Here is a 20,104-nt window from a genome sequence, read left to right as displayed (position 1 = left end):
CTCCAATCTTAAAAACCAAAACACTTTCTCTACTAAACCATGACCAAATAAACTGGTATAGCAGGAGCAAAGGACTTGAGCTGTAATACAGTCCCACAAAAAAAAAAAAAAAAAAAAAAAAAAAAAAAAAAAAAAAACTGATGCAAACCTCTAACCTAAAGACCAAAATTCCCTCTATAAAAAACACTAAGACAACTAGAATACTAGGGGGGTTTCTCATCTGCAGTGTGAAGGCTGGGCAAAATTATTTCTAAGGATGCTTCTTACTTGACCATTTTGCTCCCTGTTCTTTAGGGTCCCCAGGGACTACAGTCACCCCCCCCCCCCAGAGAGAGGGCAGTCCAGGGAGAAGTTTCCTACTCTGTCACTTCCTACTGATGTAACTTCTGGGGCTTAGAAAATAAAAGTGCACGGGTCATACAGTGTCCATGTGTGTCCTGTGTGTGCGCATGTGTTTTCCTTTTGTGGCTAGTGTGTATTTGGCTGTCCCCCTCCTCAAGATCTCTTGAGGACCTGAAAGGAGAGACCATGTGTTCACTGGCTCATTTTTTTCTATAGAGATGTTCCAATTGCTAAGTTCAGATGAGTCAAACCGGAAGACAGCCATTGCCAGTATTTATGTGGGTAAGTGCAAGAAAAGATGTAGCCCCCAACTACACCTCCACAATAAAGCTTCCCCTATGCAACTGCTCCCCAAATCGCGAGCGCACAGAGTCCCCCATAAGGAGCAGGGAGTGGGGCTTCCCGCAAAGCCAAACTTACATAAGCAGCCGCAGCCCTACCCCTGAGTAGCTGCGACAATGGCTGCCGCACGATTTCAAAAAGGGGAGGAAGCAGGGAATAAACCACAAGATCCGAGGCGCTTTCAAAGCATGTCCAGCCCTCACTCTCATCTCTTGAGGCCCGGGACGTGGGGGAGTGAATAAAGCCTTTTGCATTCCTTCCCAAACAAAAGCTCGGCCTCAGAGGTGCCTAGTGAAAGCGTCACTTTCCCTTTCATAATCAGACTAGGGGCGCAGGCTGTCGGCCTGAGCTCCGATCGCGGGAAGGAAGGCCCGGCGGCCAGGCTGCGCGACCAGCTCCGGAGCGGGCGTGCGGCAGACTCCGCATCTCCGCGCCACGCCCCGCTCCGCCCGCGAGCCCGGAGCTGGCGCCCCGCGCCCTCCAGTGGCCGGGGCGGCGCGCAGCCTGCTTCCCGAGCTCCGCGGGCACACCCGGGAGTGCGTGCGCGGGGGTCTCGGCCCCCTCCTCCGCAGGCGGCTGGGGGCAGCGCGGTGGGGCCCGCGGCTCCAAGGGGCGGCGCCGGGCGGGCTGCACTTGGCGCCAGGCTAGGGCGATCCCCACCCCCACAGCGGTGCCGGCGGGGCGGGGCCTCGGGCACACCTGCCAGGCAACGCGGAGTTGCCAGGCAACGCGGAGTTCGAGGCGCCTGCGCGCTGTGACGCGTCTTGACTCCGGCCTCACTCTGTGTTTACGTGGAGACGAAGATGGCGGTGGCAACCGCTGTACTCGTGTGGACGAGGACAATTCGCCAGTGATTGCAGCGTCTGACTGGTTTTGTTCGGGTGGGGAGGCAGCTCCCGGCTGGGCCCTGCGGCCTGGGTCGCGGAGCTAGCCGTCCCACCTCGGTCTGAACCGATTTTTCCTTTCTACCCCCGACCCCCTCCGTGTTCTTTCCCTGCCTACCCCGCAGAAGCCATGGAGGACGAAGAAAGAAGGAGAAAGATAGAAGCTGGTAAAGCGAAGGTAGGAGAGCCGGGGACCGCCAGGCCAGAGGTGGGAGGCGGTGGCTGGGAAAGGGTGGGAGGAGGCCTGGGGAACGAGTTTGCGGCAGCCGGGTGCGCTGCCCTCGCAGGGAGGTACTGCAGGGTCTGGGTTTCCTCCCCTCCCTCCTGTCCCTTTTCCTAGGACGTGTAAAGCCCGGTGCTGCTACCTAGCTGATGAGACTTCGATGGTGACTGAATGGTGTGGCTCTTTTCTCACGACTGCCCCAATAAAACACCTCTCTCTCTCTCTTCTTTAAACCGTATTGATAATTAGGTGGTAATTAATAGCCTTTAAACCTTCAGCCCTTCACTTTTAAAGGGAGTTTTATGGGTGGTGCAGGCATTGTGTTTTCCAGGGCGGGGATTTAGAGCTTTCCTTTTATTCAGTGGGGAATTTGTGCGCTGATCATCAGCTTGTCTTCTTTAGGTGGCACGCTGGCACTCGAGGACGTGTGTGAGATTGGCCTGTGACAGCTGCCTCAGCAGTGGCCTGAGTGTGCCACAAGTGCCAGCTGTGAACTTGGCTTTAGGGACGTTTTTAAAAGCGTGTCTTTGTACGTTCCTGTTTGGAGGTCTTTGTCATGGCAGTTGGTTTTGTATCCTGTGGATTGGACGTTCTGAAGATGGAAAGATTCCACAGAACAAAGCTTTAGAATTCCTGCTTTAAATAATTTGTTTTACGTGTGTGTGTGTGTGTGTGTGTGTGTGTGTAGTGAAGTTCTGATTTTATGTGTGTGTGCGTGTGTATATGTATGGAAATTGTAACGCAAACATTTGAAAATTGTATTATGCATAGATATCCTTCTTGGGGCATCATGAAAAATTTAACGTAGACAAACTATAAATTGAATAGCATTTTTTTTTAATTACATATTTGAGCAGCTCTTTAGGCTTGCCTGAAAGGCCCCCTTCCTCCCTACAATGAGTTACTTTTTATAGGTGATATTCTTTTTAGAGCTAATGGATAACAATCATACTTGAAACACAATTAACTATTTTTCCTCTCTTCCTTTCTTTCTTCATTCTTCCACATAAACAAAGGAAACCAGGTCAATAATTTCAGTAATCAATAAAAGAAAGGCCTTACTGCAGAGATGCAGTAGTAGATGTTCATCAGAAGTGTGTTAAAGGAATGTGTAGGTTAACCAGCTTTGCATTTCTAAAATATAATTGACTTTTTTATAATCTTCCCCTTTTAATGTTAAGACTTAAATGCTTGTATGTAAACAGGTAGATTTTGTTTTTTACTCTAGGATATATAAATGAAGGAACATTGGCATTTTCAGAAGCCCAAAATTGCTTACAGTTGTGCAACCCAAGGGACTAAGCAAGGGACTAAGCAAACACTCTGCATCTAAGGAATTGAAAGTAATTTTGTGTACCTTTTCAAAAGCATGGAAGTTCTGGTTAGATATCTTATTTGTTACCTAAGAATGTTTACTGCCTTCTGCCAAATGTATCTTTCTTAAATGTATGCAAAGCAGTTCTACTAAACATAGTTAAGTTTGAACAGTCACATTTCATAATAATTAAATGTCTTGCTCTAAGTAGATTTGGCAAAGTAGAATTTTTATTTCTTTATGTATATATTTCTTTATCTTTCAAAAGTCTACCTATGGGGTAAAAATCTTTTTAAGTTAATTTTTATTGTAGTTTATTTTCCCCTAGAAATGAACCCAGTTTCCAGTAAGAGATCCTTGAGGCCTTTAAGGCAATATATGTTTGCTGTAACATTAGCTATCTGGTATAAAATACTTTACTGAGGTCATGATTCCTCAGCCATGTAAGTGCAATGGAATATTATACAATCATTAAAAGAATTAAGGCTGAGAGGGACATGGTAAATAGAGTGAAAACAACATTATCAGAAATAGTTTAGATGTTGCAGTGGTATACACCTGTAATCCCAGCTACTCAGGAGGCTGAGGCAAGATCCTGTCTGAGGGAAAAAAAAAAGGGGGAGCTTACATTATAGCTCAAAGGTAGAGCACTACTGCCCTTTATCTCCACTACTGCAAGAACAAAACTAAACAAAGTATGTACATTATTTCATTTGTATAAACACGTGCTTTTAGAATGGGATTGAAAAACTATTATAAATATAGTTATTCTTGGGCTAGGATATAGCTCAATGGTAGAGCACAAGTTCCTAGGTTTAGTCCCCAACACCAAACAAAATTTATAAAGCAGGTCTACTAAACATAGTTAACTTTGAACAGACACATAATCAGCAAACTTAGATCAAGAGGTGGAAATAGAGAAATGGCAACAGTCTCTGCTTTCCAAAGTAGGAGAGACAGATGCTCCTGGGTAATAAGTACAGTGAGAGGTTGGATTTTGGATCTTACTCCCCCCCCACAACATTTTGTTAAAACATTTAAAATGCTACTGACTCATTTTCTAGAATATTTTATAAGGAAAACTCTCAATATCAATTAAATGCAACCTAGCATAGTGCTTTTCAAATAGCAGGTATTCAATAAGTGTTTGCTTCTCTCCAGCTGTGCATGCTGGCAAGATGAGCTGGTCAAAAGAGCTGACTGCAACGTTAAAGTAAGGAAACAGCTAAGAATCATGCAACCCATGGACACCAGTTTCTCAGGTGGAGGATGGGCCTGCTCTGCCACCTCAAGGGTCCTCTTCCACGCTGGAAGGCAAGAGGGCAAGAGAGTGAGTGCACTTGGAACCCATCTGTTTATTAGGGAAAAGACATTTGATAGAATGTTCCACCCCAATAAGGCAGGGGATAGTGTTTCAGCAGGGGTTGCCCAATTCTGTTGGGTACTGCTCAAGCCCAGAGCTGAGGCTCTTCCTTGATGAGTGGGGGTAAAGGCCACTTGCTTGGTATAACACATGGTGTGGCGTATGTTGCCAGTCCAATATCCCCTTTACTCAAGGCTTTTGGAGGGGCTTAGCTCATGCACAGGGCAGTCCCTGACATTTGCTTCTTGAATGAATGAGCAGAATGACAGAATAAGTTCTTAATGAGTGTAGTGTTATCAGCTAGGTTGGAATTTAATAAGAGTAATCCAGAATTTTCTTAATTAGAAGTTTCTTATTGCTGGTATCAGAAACCACCTAAAATGATCATTTCCCAAAATTTATTCAGAGACTTGGTTCTCCAAGTATCTCATTTATTCATAAGACTTAAGTGTTAACATTTGATAATAGTTTTACAACATACAACTTTTTAATCTTTTTCTTGGTAATTGGTCTTCTGTTTTTTTCTCTCTAGATTTCTCTAAATTTCCTTTTTCAAGACCTTTTAATAAATGATCATTTTAAAATTCTCATGTATACAGTATAGTATAATTTAAAAAATTTTTTAGTTGTAAATGGACACAGTACCTTTATTTTATTTATTTATTTTTATGTGGTGCTGAGGATTGAAACCAGAGCCGCACATGTTGCTAGACAAGTGCTCCACCATTGAGCCACAACCCCAACCCCTACAGTACAGAAGTGTACTTTGTAAAGTATTTTATATTAACCCAAATCTGCAGTAATAGGAGAATGAATTATTTTATGTAGCCATTAAAATAATTCTACAAACACTTTTCAAGTTGGGAAAATGCCCACAGAAAACGTCAGGTTAAAAAAAAAAAAGGTACGTGTAAGTATTTATATATGAAGACATCTGAAAAAACATGCACCAAGATGTCAGTTGTGGTTATCTCTGGGTAGTGGGTTATAGGTATTTTAATTTTTTTATACTTTATTTTATAAATTCTCTACAACATTATTCTTTTATGATCAGGCACAATGTTCAGGTATCATTTTTTTTTCTTTTTTCTTTTTTTATTTGGTGGGGTTCTTTTTTTTTCTTTTTTTTTTTTTTTGTCTTTTTTGGAACTGGGGGTCGAACCCAGGACTTTGCAAATGCAAGGCAGACGCTTTGCCACTGAGCTACATCCCAGCCCCAGGTATCATTTTTAAGAAAAGGATATTACATGCAGTATGATAAACAGGTTAATGTTGTATGACTCTCATACAGAACAAGAATATGAAATGCAAAATAACTAGGTCTCCTACATTAGTGTAGTCCTGGAACTCTAATTCTTACTCCAGTACCACTTGTATTATGTAGTCAGAATTCTATATTATTGGACATTTATGGATCGCCTTTTTGTTTTTGTCATTCTTATCCATTTTCCTTGCTGTCAGTTTTTTGTTTTTTCCTATGAACTTGCTTGTCCAGCTTTGTATTTTCTCATTTGCCTTTTTCCCTAACTTGCTGCTTTAGATTTGTTGTAACAAAAGAACCCAGAAACTGAGGTTAATGGAATGATTTGTAAGAATGAAGGGATAATGGAACTTAGTAGAAAGGATTTCGCAGCAATTCAGTTTTTCTGATGCTAGGTAGTTCTTTGGTTTGCTGTTGGGTCCTCAGCTATCTCCTCAGTATTGATGTTGCAAGAAGCCCAATACTTGGAGATGTTAACTACATTATTAAATATTTTCAGAGCTGGGCTTGACCTCATTTACAAGTTCCTGACAGAGATGGTCCCAAATAGGCTATCCTTATAGTGAATCAACCAAACTAGTTCAACTCCATTTTAAATGACTTCATTTTTTCCAAGTAAAATTATTTATGATTATATAAATAAAGTAGTTAATTATTAGTGAACAAAATTAAAGGACAGTTGTGTATTTAGAATGAAATTAGTCCTATAAATCACTTTTGCTATATTTTTAAAAAGTTCTTCAAATTTATTAGAATTCAGCAAAACCAAAGTATTATACTTCTATAGCATTTTATATAAATGTCATTATTTATTGAATAATTAAAATTTTTACTACATTCAGTAACTTGGAATTATATGAGTTTTTTTTGTTGTTGTTGTTTAACAAGCATTTTTAGTTTGTAGAGTAATGCCAGTGTTGTGTACAATTTTCTGTGTAAGCTCTCTTATTAGGTTATTGATAAGATTTTTCAATTACTGTGCTGCTCTGATAGGCAAGCTAGTTATGGTATAAAATTGTTCCTTGCATTTTCATATATTCTGCTCCACAGTGAAGAAAGCTATTCTCCCTCTCTGATTTCTTTTAAACTTTCTAGTTTTTTATACTTGTGACAGGTCTTACTTAATTTTCAAAGTTACACTTGATAACAGTTTTACAACGTACAATTTTTTAAGCTTTTTCTGGATATAGCAGTTTGATGCCTCCATCAGAGACTGGTGCGTTCCTGTGATTTAAAACTAATTCATGACTTTTGGGCTTTGCTGAAATAAAAGAAATCATGGTGTTGAGAGGAAAGAATAGACATGACAGGCTTCTTGAAATGTATGTTAAAGAAATTTCTCTAAGGCAGGAAAACAGAGAGCATCAGTAAAATCCAATGAAGAGATAATTTTGTTTGAGAACAATTTTTATCCCACTCCTGTTCTCATCTAGTCCCTTGGATGTGTCTTTTATTTTACTTTCTCTTTTCACTTTTCAGTTTTATTGACAGAACACCACAGACATCCTTACTGAATGATAACCCACAGCAATGAGGAAACAAAAAAGATAGAATTCATCCAAAGGATTGGACTATGACAAGAGTGGGACAAAAATTTTTCAAACAAAAACATTTCTTATTTTTGTTAAATAAAAAGGTTTGTAGAAAGAGCTAAACTATGACTATTAAACATTTAATTTAGGCTGCTGATGATTGAAATGTGAATTAAATTCTTCTAATATGACAAATAGAAAAAAAGTTCTGGTAAATTGTGAAACATTAGTGATAAGGGACATTATTTTTATTTCTTAGTAAGATTTTTATAAAATTAAAATTAGGCATTCTATTTAATTGGTTAGCATCCATTTAATTGGGAGCCAGGCATGGTGATGAATGCCTGTAATCCAGTGATTCAGGAGACTGAGGAAGGAAGATCACAAGTTCTAGGCCAGTCTCAGCAATTTAGTGAGACCCTAGGCCACATAGTGAGACCCTGTCTCAAAATAATAAATAAAAAGGGCCACGTGCAGTGGTGTTTACATGTTTGGCTGTTTTCACTTAGTGTAATGTTTTGAGGTTCAGCCATGGTGTAGCATGTATCCATGCCTCATTCCCTTTTATGACTGAATAATATTCCAGTGTGTGTATATACAGCAATGTGTTCACACTTTAATCCATTGATCGGCATTTAGATTGTTTCTATGTATTGTCTATTGTGAATAGTGCTGCTTTGAACATTTGTATACAAGCATTTGAATACCTGTTTTCATTTCTCTTGGGCATATATTTAGGATTAAGAACTCTGGGTCTTATAGTAATTCCATTTAACATTTTGAAGAATCTCCAAATTGCTTACCATAGTGGCTTTACCATTTTACTGTACCATTTCATTTTACATACCCACTGATAATGCACGATAATTCTAGTTTCTCTGTATCTCAACAAATTTGTTTTCTTTTTTTAAAATCATAGCCATTCTAGTGGGCATAAAGGGATTTCCCACTGTGGTTTTAATTCTTGTTTTCTTGATGACTAATGACACTGAGTGTCTTTTTTGTATGCTTTTTGGCCATTTGTAGATCTTCAGACTATTCAAGTCCTTTACCTATCTTGTAATTTGGTTGTTAGGAATTTGTTTTACATATTATTATTAATATATATATATATATATATATATATATATATATATATATATATGCATCAAGCAAGAGAGCATGTATGATCATGTACAAGAGAGGAGCAGACAGAAATACACATTTCCAGTGGGATATCTTCCATCTCGTTTTCTTTTTTTTTTTTTTTAAAGCTTTTTTGGCTCACCAAAATTTAAACTGGAACTTCCTTTGAATAAGCTGTTGGTGAGTTGATTACAGCGTGACGGTGAAGTTTGAGTTTTTTTGTGGTGCAGTGAGTCATTCCATTCTTTAACCAGCTGGTCAAATGGGCACCTGTTGGCCTTTTGGCTTGATCATTACCAATACATATCAGTTTTTGGGGAAAAATGACTTAGTCTTCCATAACAAAAAGCCGTGTCATTTTTCTGTGTGAACACAATAGACATGTGTATGTATTCTACCTAGTAGAAAGGATTTTTATTGTCATATTGACTTCCCTTTTACTTTTTGTGGTAGCTTTCACCAAAATAGAACTTAGGATATTTAATGCCCATTTAGGTACACCTCCTAAAGCTTGGTTAATTTGTTCATGGGTTTTACACTGTTCAAAAGTGCTAAACGTTAAGACTGTTCATAAATTTAGCATTGTTCCAGGAGTAGTTTTGCCTAGGTTATTTATTTAAATCTATATTCTTTTGTTCTATGTAAAATTCCTTTATCTTACACGAACAATGTAATGGTTGTTTGCAGTTGCTTTCCTCTTTCGGGTTAAAAATTTGACTTTATAAATTGTATTGATTGATTAGATTTTCTGACTTACAGATTTCTGAAAAACTAACAAGATCTACAGTTTTTTTCTCTAGCCACTCCCTAGCCCCTCAGCAACCCTGGGATTGAGCCCAGAGGCTCATGAATGCTAGGTCTTCTCTTTCTTGATATTGCATATACTATAAAATTCCTTGTTGTTTTCTAAGGATTGTTCATTGTGGGGGCTCAGTAATTAGGTTTTATTTATTCCTCAGAGGTCTCAGTTTTATTCAAGTCGGTCTTTCTTTACTAGTTGTTTTCCTAGGGAAGATAGAAAAAGGAACCAATTATAAATAAAATACTAGTTCAAGAATCAAATTTAATGTGTGAAAAGTGTGTGAGGGAGATGTGGGGGTTGTTGCCATAGGTGTGGTCAATGATCTCAGTTAACTTCCCGCATCATTGATATTTCATTGAGTGCATGTGTATATGTTGATTCCTTGAAAGTTGAATAAATTAGTAGATGCTCTGAAGATCAAGGTATTAGAAAAGTTGTAAAAACTGCATTAACAATTGTGCACTAGGAGGACATTTTTTAAATGAAATAATGGGTTTTAGCTAAAAGTCACAGAAATTCTATTTTCTACTAATAGATAAATATTTTTGGTGTGAAATCTTTTATATTTTTCAAACTAATGTTTACTTTTGACTTGCATAAATTCCTTTTCAGTGAACTACATGTCTGAGTATTTCTAATGACTTTCATTTTTCTGCTTCAAACAACCAATACCAATTTTTAAAATAAAGTTTGACAGAAAAAGTTTAATTTGAGATTTATTTTTGTATATGATATTTATTTTTTTGTAAATTAAAAGGATGAAATAATATTTTATATAGGCCTCAATATTTTAATTTTATGAAAGAAGAGTCTATACTTATTTTTTTCCTAGGATATGAACTTAAATTGTTTTAAAGTTTTAGTTTTCTCTGTCTCACACACCATCATATTTTCTATGCACAGTAGTATCTATTTCGGGATGCATCTTGGTTGAAAAATCCTTTGAACATTATGGGATTATTTTTTTATACTCATAGCCAAATCCCAAACCTAATTTTTTTTAAATTCAAAATCTGCTTCATTCTATTCCTATCTCACACCCTAAAAAAATCAGGCCTAACTCTCCTTTAATGTGCTTTTTTTTTTTTGACTCTGTTAATTTTCTCAAGTTGATTCTGTACATTGTCACTGTCTTGATCTTAAAATGTTCCTTTCATTTTGTTACTCAGGTATTTTCAGTCTTATTAATCTATTTAATGTTTATTTGACCTCCATGCAAGTCAGTGTAGATTCAGAGATAAAAAACCCACAGGCCTGCGCCTAATATTTTCACATTCTAATAGAGTAGAAAGTCAACCACAATACAGTAAGTGAAGTGCAGATAATCATTTATTTACTCATTTGATAAATACATTTGTGCACTTATTGCTTGTTATATCTTGTGCTAGACTGTAGAATGTGAAAGACATGGAATCTGCTAAATACAAGCTTCATTTAGTTAGTAGTAGGCAGAAACAAAAACAGATATTTATAAATTTAGGAGTGTAATATTATTCTGGCTCTATAAAAAACACAAGGGAGGAATATCTGATTCCATTTGGCAGTTAGAGAAGGCTTCTTGCATGGATAAACTCTGAATGAAGCCTTGAAGTTTTGAGAAAAACTTGGTGAAAAAGGAGAGAGGTGTGGGTAGAAACTTCAGGAAAATGAGACAGGAAGAGTAAAGCACTGAGGTGTGGAACAGTTTGACTTCCTTGGGGGAAGTTGTACAAGAGCTTGGTATTATTGGAGTATAAAGGTATAAGCAAGATAGGGCAAGAGATGAAGCTAAAGAAGGTAGGTCTGGGCTCTATCCTGAGGGTCTTGAATTTCATGTTAAGGAGATTTTTATCCTGAAGGTTGTGGGATATGTTGATGGGTTTTAAGACAATGAGTAATATGGTTACATATACATTCATTCATTTAAATTTTTGCATTTAAAAATTATTTTTAACTGATACTTAAAAAAGATTTAGTTTCAGATTGATCCATTTTGCAGCTGTATCGAGGATAGACTTGACGGTAAAACTATTTAGAGGCTGTTGAACTACAATTGAGACAGTGAAATAGGAGTGAAAGCGTGGGGATAATCAAGAAATATAGAGAGGATAAAATCAGAATGTGATTGGTTGGTAAAGGAGAGAACATGGATAGAAGGTTGGTGTTATCACTAAGAGAAAAACAACAGTTTCAGTTGTTGACTTCAGGCAAGATTGGGAAATCAGTTTGGGATACTTTGTATTAGAAGTTCCTTATGAGACACATCTGAGTGGAATTTTTCAAAAATTTTGTGGAGAAAAGTATAACCTATAGTGGCTAACCCAGATTGTTTGGGATCAAGTGTGACTTTGTCATTTAGTGGCTATATGTCTTTATAAAGTTATACTTAACCTCTCTGTAACTCAGTAACTCATCTGTAAATGTTGGTACTGGGGTTGATGTGAAGATTTAGCCTTTTAGTATAAAATACGTTAGAATTTTGTCAGGCTGTAAAAAGTCTTAAAGAATTATTAGCCATTCTTAAAATCATTGTCATGTTGGAATTTAGAAGATTAAAGCTATATAGCAGAAAACTAGAGTAGAGAAATATGCTGGGATCAGATAATGAGGGGCTGTATGTATCACTTATAAGTAGTATGAATTTTAACCTAAATATAGCAGAAAACTTTTTTTTTTAAGTGTGATATATCTTAACCTCTGAAAGGGTTCTTTCCAAATAATTTATTATTTTTAGGTAGGTATGCTGCCACCAGGTGGTAGGTATGTGTTACTGTTGTACAAATGAAGCAATAAAACTATCATTTCTTTTAAATGAAGTATTGATTTGATTAAGATTGCTGAATATAAACAGTCTAATTCTGGTAGGACTTCTTTGTTTCAAAACAAAAACTAAGATTAGTTAAGATGAGGTAAGAGAGGGTTGTTGTAAAAATGCAGAGATTTCAGAGGAAGGACGGAGAAGTGTAGTAGGGCCTCAGAGAATCTGAAAAGCCATGGGAAATTGATGCCATTCTTGCCACCATTTCTTATCTCATTTCCATATTTTTGTATATTAACTTCATTTATTAACACATCAGTTTGTGTATGAACAAAAATTATAGGATGAATTTTCAAACCTATGCTATATAGTGGAATGGTTTCCCATTAAATACATTTTTTAAAATTTTTTTAAAAGGCAAAAAAAAAAACCCAATATATAAACAGTGGAAGCAAATCTCATAAAATAAACCACTATCCGGTGGTTCCCAAATTTTGCTGTACACTTGAAGCTCCTGGTAAGCTTTTTAAAAGTTCTTTTTACTGTTTAGAACACACCCCATGCCAAAATCAGAAAGTCTCACTATTTTAAAAAGATTTTCAAAGAGCAGAAAAGTTTAAAACCCATTGATAGAGCCACTTTGCATGATTTTGCAATACTTGAGTGATTATATATTATGATTTCTTATAAGCCAGGTACTTTACTTGGTGTGCTTCTGTAAGGATTATTTAATGCCAGAAGGAAAACTGGCTGTATTGGATATAGAGAAAAGTGTCTTGGGCTGCAATTTATCTTGTAGGATGATCATGTGTACTGTAATTTCGAGGTCATTTTAGTCGTGTGGCTCTAATTACATGAGGATCAAATTATGCACTAATTTTAGAATTCTTCATACAAGATATCTCTTCTCTATAACCTTTCTGGACAGCTCTGCTACTTCCTTGTTCCCTACTTTCAAGAGAAGAATCTAATTGATTCACTCCTCTTATCAAAAGAGCGTGAAAACAGATGTCATGGATGGTAGAAGTTGTAAGTACTGGCCATTTCCCTCAGAAGGAAGTTCTACATACTTCTTTAAAAGTACTTCAGTATTTCATCTACAGAAGAATGTATGGTAAATATATATATATATATATATATATATATATATATATATATATATATATATATATATATATATAATATTAAAACAAGTGAAAAAAAGACCTCTACACCTATCACTTAGATCAAAAACATTCATGTACCAATGCATTAAAATCTTTATCTAATTCCACCCCTAGCACCTGAGCTAACTATAGTTCTGAATTTATCATCACCTTGCTTTTTATGCCACATATGTGTACATAAACTATACTTAGTTTTCTGTTTTTGAACTTAGTGGTGTCATTATGTGAAGTCTTCAGTGATTTTCCGTTTGTTCAATATCATTAGAGCATTTTCACTCCTGCGATAGTATTCCCTTATAGAAATTTATCTCAGTGTCCATTCTCATCAGTGAGCATTTAGGTCATTTCCAGTTTTGTTACTGTTACAAATACTTCTACTGTGTTAGATTTTGTCTGCAAGTGCCAAGGGTTTAGAGTTGGATAGAAATCATGAATCCTGTGTTCCCTTAGTCCTTGAGTACTAGAGAGTGTCTTTGAAAATGAGGTAGAAAGAGGGAGTAAAATCAAAAGCAACCTGGTGAGGCTGGGGTTGTAGCTCATTAGTACAGCAATTGGCTAGCAGGTATGAGGCACTGGGTTTATAAAAATAACTTAATAAAATGGGAATTGTGTTTATCTACAACTAAAAAATAAAAAAAAAGAAAAAAGCAAAACTTGTATTTGTTAATATTATCTACATGGTTTCATTATATAAATCATCAAACAGACATCCCTGGGAACTATTGATGAACACTGGATACCTATTGACCATTAACATGGATCACTGAACTGAACAGAGGTAGCAGTTCCTTTATTTTTTTTTCTATTTTTTTTTTAGTTGTAGATGAACATAATATCTTTATTTATTTCCTGTGGTGTGCTGAGGATTAAACCCAGTGCCTCACATGTGCAAGGCAAGTGCTCTACCACTGAGCCAACCCCAGCCCAGTTCTTGTATTTTTGAGTTGATATTTCCTGCCAAAACTATATGCTTACCAGAAGGAATCACTTATAACCTAGACTTAAAAATTAATAAATAATAAAATAACCTGCATGACAGTGACAGTAGGTGGTATCTGATACCACCTACCTCTGCTTCATTTCACTGTCATGCAGGTTATTTTATTATTCTTTTGGATGTGATTTTTAGTAGGTATATAGTTTTATTATTATTTAAGAAAATAGTTATTATTGGTGGTGGAATGGCAGTGGCAGGAGAAGACAGCCTGAGACATAAGCATACAAAGACTGAGTACACTATCCCAAGCAGCAATTGTAAATGATAGTCTTGCTAGACATTTTCTATCAAGCATCTGAAATGAAACTCTCACATTGATTTGGATTGCTCTAGAGCCAGGAGTACAGGATTCAGTTGACTTCAGGCTAAAAAGAAAACACTCTTGGTTTTCATCATAAACATAGGAACCAATGTGATAGTAAAATGAAATGAGACTCCAATATGAAACTGTAGCCACTGCTTTAGCATTTATCATTTTGTTTCTCACTCTGTCTTGGTATTCTAGTGCTAATATCATTGTATTGATTCATGGAAGAAACTAAAAAGATTGTTTCATGACCTAAGTTTTTTGTTGTATATGTTTATATGTGCATATTAGATACAGAGATCTCTCTGTGCATGTATATATACTTACATGCATCTATATGTATAAAATAAACAGATGTAAATGGAAAACATAGGCACCTTAAAAAATAGTTATAGTAACATATGGAGCCATGATAATATTATCAGTGAATATTCCTTAAAGTTATGTAGGGGTAGAAGGCAGTAAAGATCTTTCAAAGAAGAAAAAAATTACCTGTAGTCTCATAATCTACAAGTAATTATTTTTAATAATTTGTTTTAATTTTTAATAGTTTGTTTATATGCAGAAATATATTTAAAAACTCCACTTGATTCATTTTATGCAGTTTTGTGCTCTTATTTTACCCAGCTTTATACTGAGAACATTTTCCCACATTAGAATTTTTTGAAAATATTTTTTGACAGCTGCATAACATTACATTGCATTAAGTAATTATAGCCATGTGTAGCCATGGACCTGAATATATCATCTTAGGGTTTTTTGTTTGTTTGTTTGTTTGTTTTTGGTTAAAGAAACTATGTAGGAGTTCTGAAGTTCTGAGAAATAATGCCTATAATTAATGCCTAGAGGTGCCTCTTTCACAAAAAATCAGTTTTTAAAAATTTAGCAATCATTCAGAGCTTATATGCAGTCACTGTTCTAGACCTGGAGTGTATAATGATTGATTTTTATTAAAAATCCCCTCCTTTATGGAACTTTCTAGTAATTTGTTCTGAATGATACTTAATAACATGAGAATAAAATAATGTTTTGGTAATTTTATGTACTTAGATGTTATTCGTTCTGAACACTGAATCATTCCACTTTCTCTGTATCTTATACCATTTTTCAGTTGGGATTATTTAGTAATAGCTATATACTTTTTGTTGACTTGTATTTTCAAGCAACAGTTTACAAATTTTCATAAGTAAAATGCTGGTTTCCTTAGAATTGCAGGTAAAGAAAGGAGAAAGGAAAGGAAATAATTGAAAAATTTTCTCAAAAAACCTCAAGACCTGGAGGAAATTTTAAATGATCCTTCTAATGCATCTCTTCATTATACAGTTGAAGAAACTGAATTCTCCTGATGTAAAGTGGCTTGTCCACTGTCACATAGCTAGTACTATATGACAGCTCAGCACTATATTATATGTAGTCTATATTGTTTTGAAATTCAAGAAATATTTGGGTTGTCTGTATACCCAGGCCATGAAGTACACAAAATTAAGATGATTCCTTAAGCTAAATAATCTGTTTTCTTTTTAAACATGAAGGTGATCGAATTGAATGAGATTATAGGCTATAAATAGGTTTGGTTGCTCAATGATTTAAAGTCTTATGGTCTTTTCCATTCTTGATTTCCTTAGTTTTATTTAGCACTATTTTTTCTTACAGGTTTTTTTTGTTTTGTTTTTTTGAACGTGGGGGTGTGTCTTGCTAATTCTGAGGCTGACCACAAACTCTTACATTCAAGAGGTCCTTCTGCCTCATCCTCTCAAATAGCTGGGACTACAGGCATTCTCCTAGGCCTGGTTTGTACCTTTTTGTTATTTTGGAAAATATGATTCAGAGCATCCTAAAATGTTGCTTTTATCTTTGCTCTCATTTGCCCTTCTTCAGCTGGTTTTTAGGTTATTCATTATAATCTTTTTGTTTCCATGGTTAGGCCACCAAAGTTTTTCTGTGATAGTTTATATAGCTTCTTGTTTATCATCCATAAAGAAATATTAAAAAGGCTTAATGACAGCCCTGCAAAGAACAAATAATCATCATAATTAGAATTATTTGGGATTTCTTCCATTTTCTACAGGAAAAACATAAAAATCACTTTTTATAGTTATTTTTAAATACTATAGAGATTACCAGATTACATATTTTTGTAACATTCTCTTTGAGGTATGTGCATTTTCACGTTTGTTTTTCCTCTCATCAAAAAACACTTGTCAGTTTGGCAATTTCATTTGTTCATGCTTTAAAATTAATGTTCTAGGATTGTGAAATACAATGAAAAAGGACGTAAAAATACATAGAAAGCAAATTAGTATAATGAAAGGTTGGATTTGGAGTCAGATACTCTAGTTCTGTTTTGTTTTACCACTGATTATAATATTGATCAGGTAACATTGATTTTTTAAAATATTTTTTTTTATTTCTACACAATACATTTATTTTGTTTATTTACTTTTATGGGTGCTGAGGGCCTCGCATGTGCTAGGCGAGCGCTCTACCGCTGAACTACAACCCCAGCCCCTAACAAATTGATTTTTATATATCAGCTTCTACATTTTTGTCTCAGTAAGATATTTTCTGACCTCTCTCCACAGTCCCACAACTTGAATTTCCATTGTATGCTGTCTTTAATGCATATACTTTCTCTTCAAAGCACTTTTTATAACTTGAATGTACATATTTCTTTTTTGTTTAATATTATCTTTCTTACTGGATTGCAATTCATGAGAGTTCATATGTGTTATTTATCACTACATGCCCTGTCATAGCTCATGATAGGCAGTCAATAAGTATTTGTTAAATAACTGAACTATATACTTACAACCGGACATAAATCTAATTTTTATGCTTTCCAGGCATAAAACTACAACACATCTCTTTCGGAAGTCCTTTTTAAAGAAAATCAGGACAATACAGTTTCCTATAACACAATACACCTCTTCTCTCTCTTCTTGCTGTCCATGTATGTATATATGAACGATTGCCAGGCTTAAGAAATTGCTGTAACCCTTATTTCTCACTCCATTTAATAATAGAGTTTGGCATTATACTGTGAAGTTCTACTTTTGGGGCCATGTATTTCACTGATGTCTAGCACAGTGCCTGGCATGTAGTAAATAGTCAATGTACACACAAAAACCTAAACAGACTTCAATTAGTCATTTATTTTTGAAGGAACATTATAAAACCTTGGCATGTTTTTATATGTAACATTTTGAAAATGTATTGTTTTATTGAGAATGATCATTTATAAAATTATAAATATTGAATTTAAGGAACTCAATATATTTATATTCAGTTGTTTATTCATGTTCTGGTCAAGATAAGACATTTACTTGTGATCTGGTCTACTTTTGAAAGATAAATATGTGAACATAATATCTTTCCAGTACATCTTGCAACTATTTCTGTGACTACATATGTTAACACTTTTATAATTGGCTTCCAAATGACAAACACAGATGGCTGTAGTCTGAATTTTCAGCATGTTTTAGAATAAATGTTTTCTCAGTAATTTAAAGTGCATCATTTCAGTATCAGATGGTTATCTAATTGATTCAGATTTTTTTGCTTATCTGCTAGCTTGCCATTTTTCAAATTTAAAATAAAACTAAATAGCTATAAATAATTGAATACATGATACAATCTTATCCCTTTCACATTTTTATAAAACAGTAGTCTTACCAGAAAGCTATTATGGATATTATTTTTTATGAGAAAATTTTTGTTCTGTTTTGGTTTTCTTGGTGGAGGAGGGAGGTTATAGTGAGAAGGATTGTTTTTATGTTCTTATTCATTTATTAGCTATTTTTTGTAGTTGGTCTATTTAATAGTTACAGTAATTCCAATCATATATTTCCTTTTTTTAAGGAACAAAGAAATTCACTTAGTCTCATTCTTTTATCTTTCACTTCTTAAGAGTGATTCAAGTAATTTGAAAATTGTTCATTTTAATTTTGAAACCATGGAACATTTTAATAAAGTAGAATTAGGTATGCCTTTTATATGATCTTGCTTAGTGTGGTGACTTTTCAATAAAAGATAAATTATCCTTTTAAAAAATTCAACATAGGGGCTGGGGATGTGGCTCAAGTGGTAGCACACTCGCCTGGCATGCACGCGGCCCGGGTTCAATCCTCAACACCACATACAAACAAAGATGTTGTGTCTGCTGATAACTAAAAATAAATATTAAAATTCTCTCTCTCTCTCTCTTTCTCTCTCTCTCTCTTTCTTTTTGCCGCAGTCCGGCTACAGCAAACTAGCTGGGGGATGACAAACAACTTGTGTACGTTGATACAGCAGGAATGGGAGCAGTTTATTGTAGGACAGGAGCGGTATTTATACATTCCACACAGCTTATCTAATAAACATAAACTAGATACGGCAGTCAACCAATCAGGAATCTCCACACTTAATGGCTCACTGGTATTATTTCACAAACCGCTCCCTCTGGCAAAATGTCAGGCACCCATCCAGACTTGTTTACAGACTCTAACATCTTTTTAAAAAATAGATAAAAAATTCAACATATATTTATTTAATATTGCTCTAGGCTTTTAATATATAGAAGTAGGGAGGAAAAAAGTCCTTGCCCTCATGGGGTTTACCTTCTGGTTAATTTTTCTGAAAAAATAATATGACTCACATAATGAGTAGTATAGGCCTAGAACAGTATCTTTAATTATGTTTGTAGAAGTGATTCATTCTAAATACTATAATGGAACTATTTCTACTTTTTATTCCATATCTGTGTGCTTCTTTTTGCATTTAGTAACAGATATTAGTATTTTGGAGGTTTTTTTTTTTGTTATTTTGTTGTTGTTGTTGTTGTTGTTTAAATCAAACTTTCCATTCTTTATTTATCTATCTTTCATTTTGTGCTGATGGTTGAACCTGGGCCCTCTGTGCTTGCTAGGCAAGCACTCTACCACTGAGCCACATCCCCAGATCTAAGTCATTCTTTCTTTGTTATATATTTGATATTTGAATAAATATTAGATATAAATTATTGATATAATCTAACACTTGGAATTTTAAGCAAAATCTTTATCTTTGCCTTGATAAATTTTGCTGACTAAATATATTCTGATGCAGAAACGTGATATTTCAAGAAGTTTCTGAAATTCAGTATAAATATTATAAATGTTATTATTAGTATTTATTTTTTGGCATTGCATTCTCTCTAAGGGATGTTTTTAAATAATGCTCCTGGATTTCTGATTCTATTTATAGATAAAGTATTTGCCAATATTCTAGTTAGTTTATTTTTAAGAATGATCTGCTATGCTCCAAGTAGTTCAAGTACATTCCAGCAGCTTAATAATGTGAAAATAGAGGCAACTGGTCTTGCACCTGTTCCTCGACACACTGGGTAGTTACTAAATAACTGGGAAAAATGTTAAATGTCATATATTTTTATACTCTGTAAGTATAATCATGAGCTATTTCTGACTTATGAATTAAATGTCTTTATTAAGGGAATAGAACTTGTTTATATGCTTTTCTTCATCTACAGCAGGTAATTTAAGTATAAAATGTTATTTATAAATAATGTATTTGCCACATATTTTGATAGTAACATTAGCAAGATTGCTTTAATACTTTAGATAATAAGAAATTTATTTGCTGTCTTTGTAATTGGTCTGGTTAAGAGTTATGGTAATTCTAGGCACATATTTCCTCTTTTTAAGGCAGAAAGGAACTTACATGAGGTCTTC

The 20,104-nt window shown here is 35.2% G+C and overlaps 1 protein-coding gene across 1 annotated transcript in view; it reads left to right on the top strand.

The window, feature by feature from the left end:
* The first annotated feature begins 1,693 nt into the window (after positions 1 to 1,693).
* Positions 1,694 to 20,104, top strand: part of LOC143410583 (A-kinase anchor protein 9-like) — a 61,059-nt gene continuing 42,648 nt past the window's right edge. The window contains 1 exon segment of the mRNA XM_077110640.1: positions 1,694 to 1,746. Within this exon segment, the coding sequence (XP_076966755.1) occupies positions 1,699 to 1,746 (48 nt within the window). The 5' untranslated portion in view covers positions 1,694 to 1,698.

This window comes from Callospermophilus lateralis, chromosome 11, assembly GCF_048772815.1.
Source record: "Callospermophilus lateralis isolate mCalLat2 chromosome 11, mCalLat2.hap1, whole genome shotgun sequence".
Lineage (NCBI taxonomy): Eukaryota > Metazoa > Chordata > Mammalia > Rodentia > Sciuridae > Callospermophilus > Callospermophilus lateralis.
This window is presented reverse-complemented; position numbering and strand designations above follow the sequence as displayed.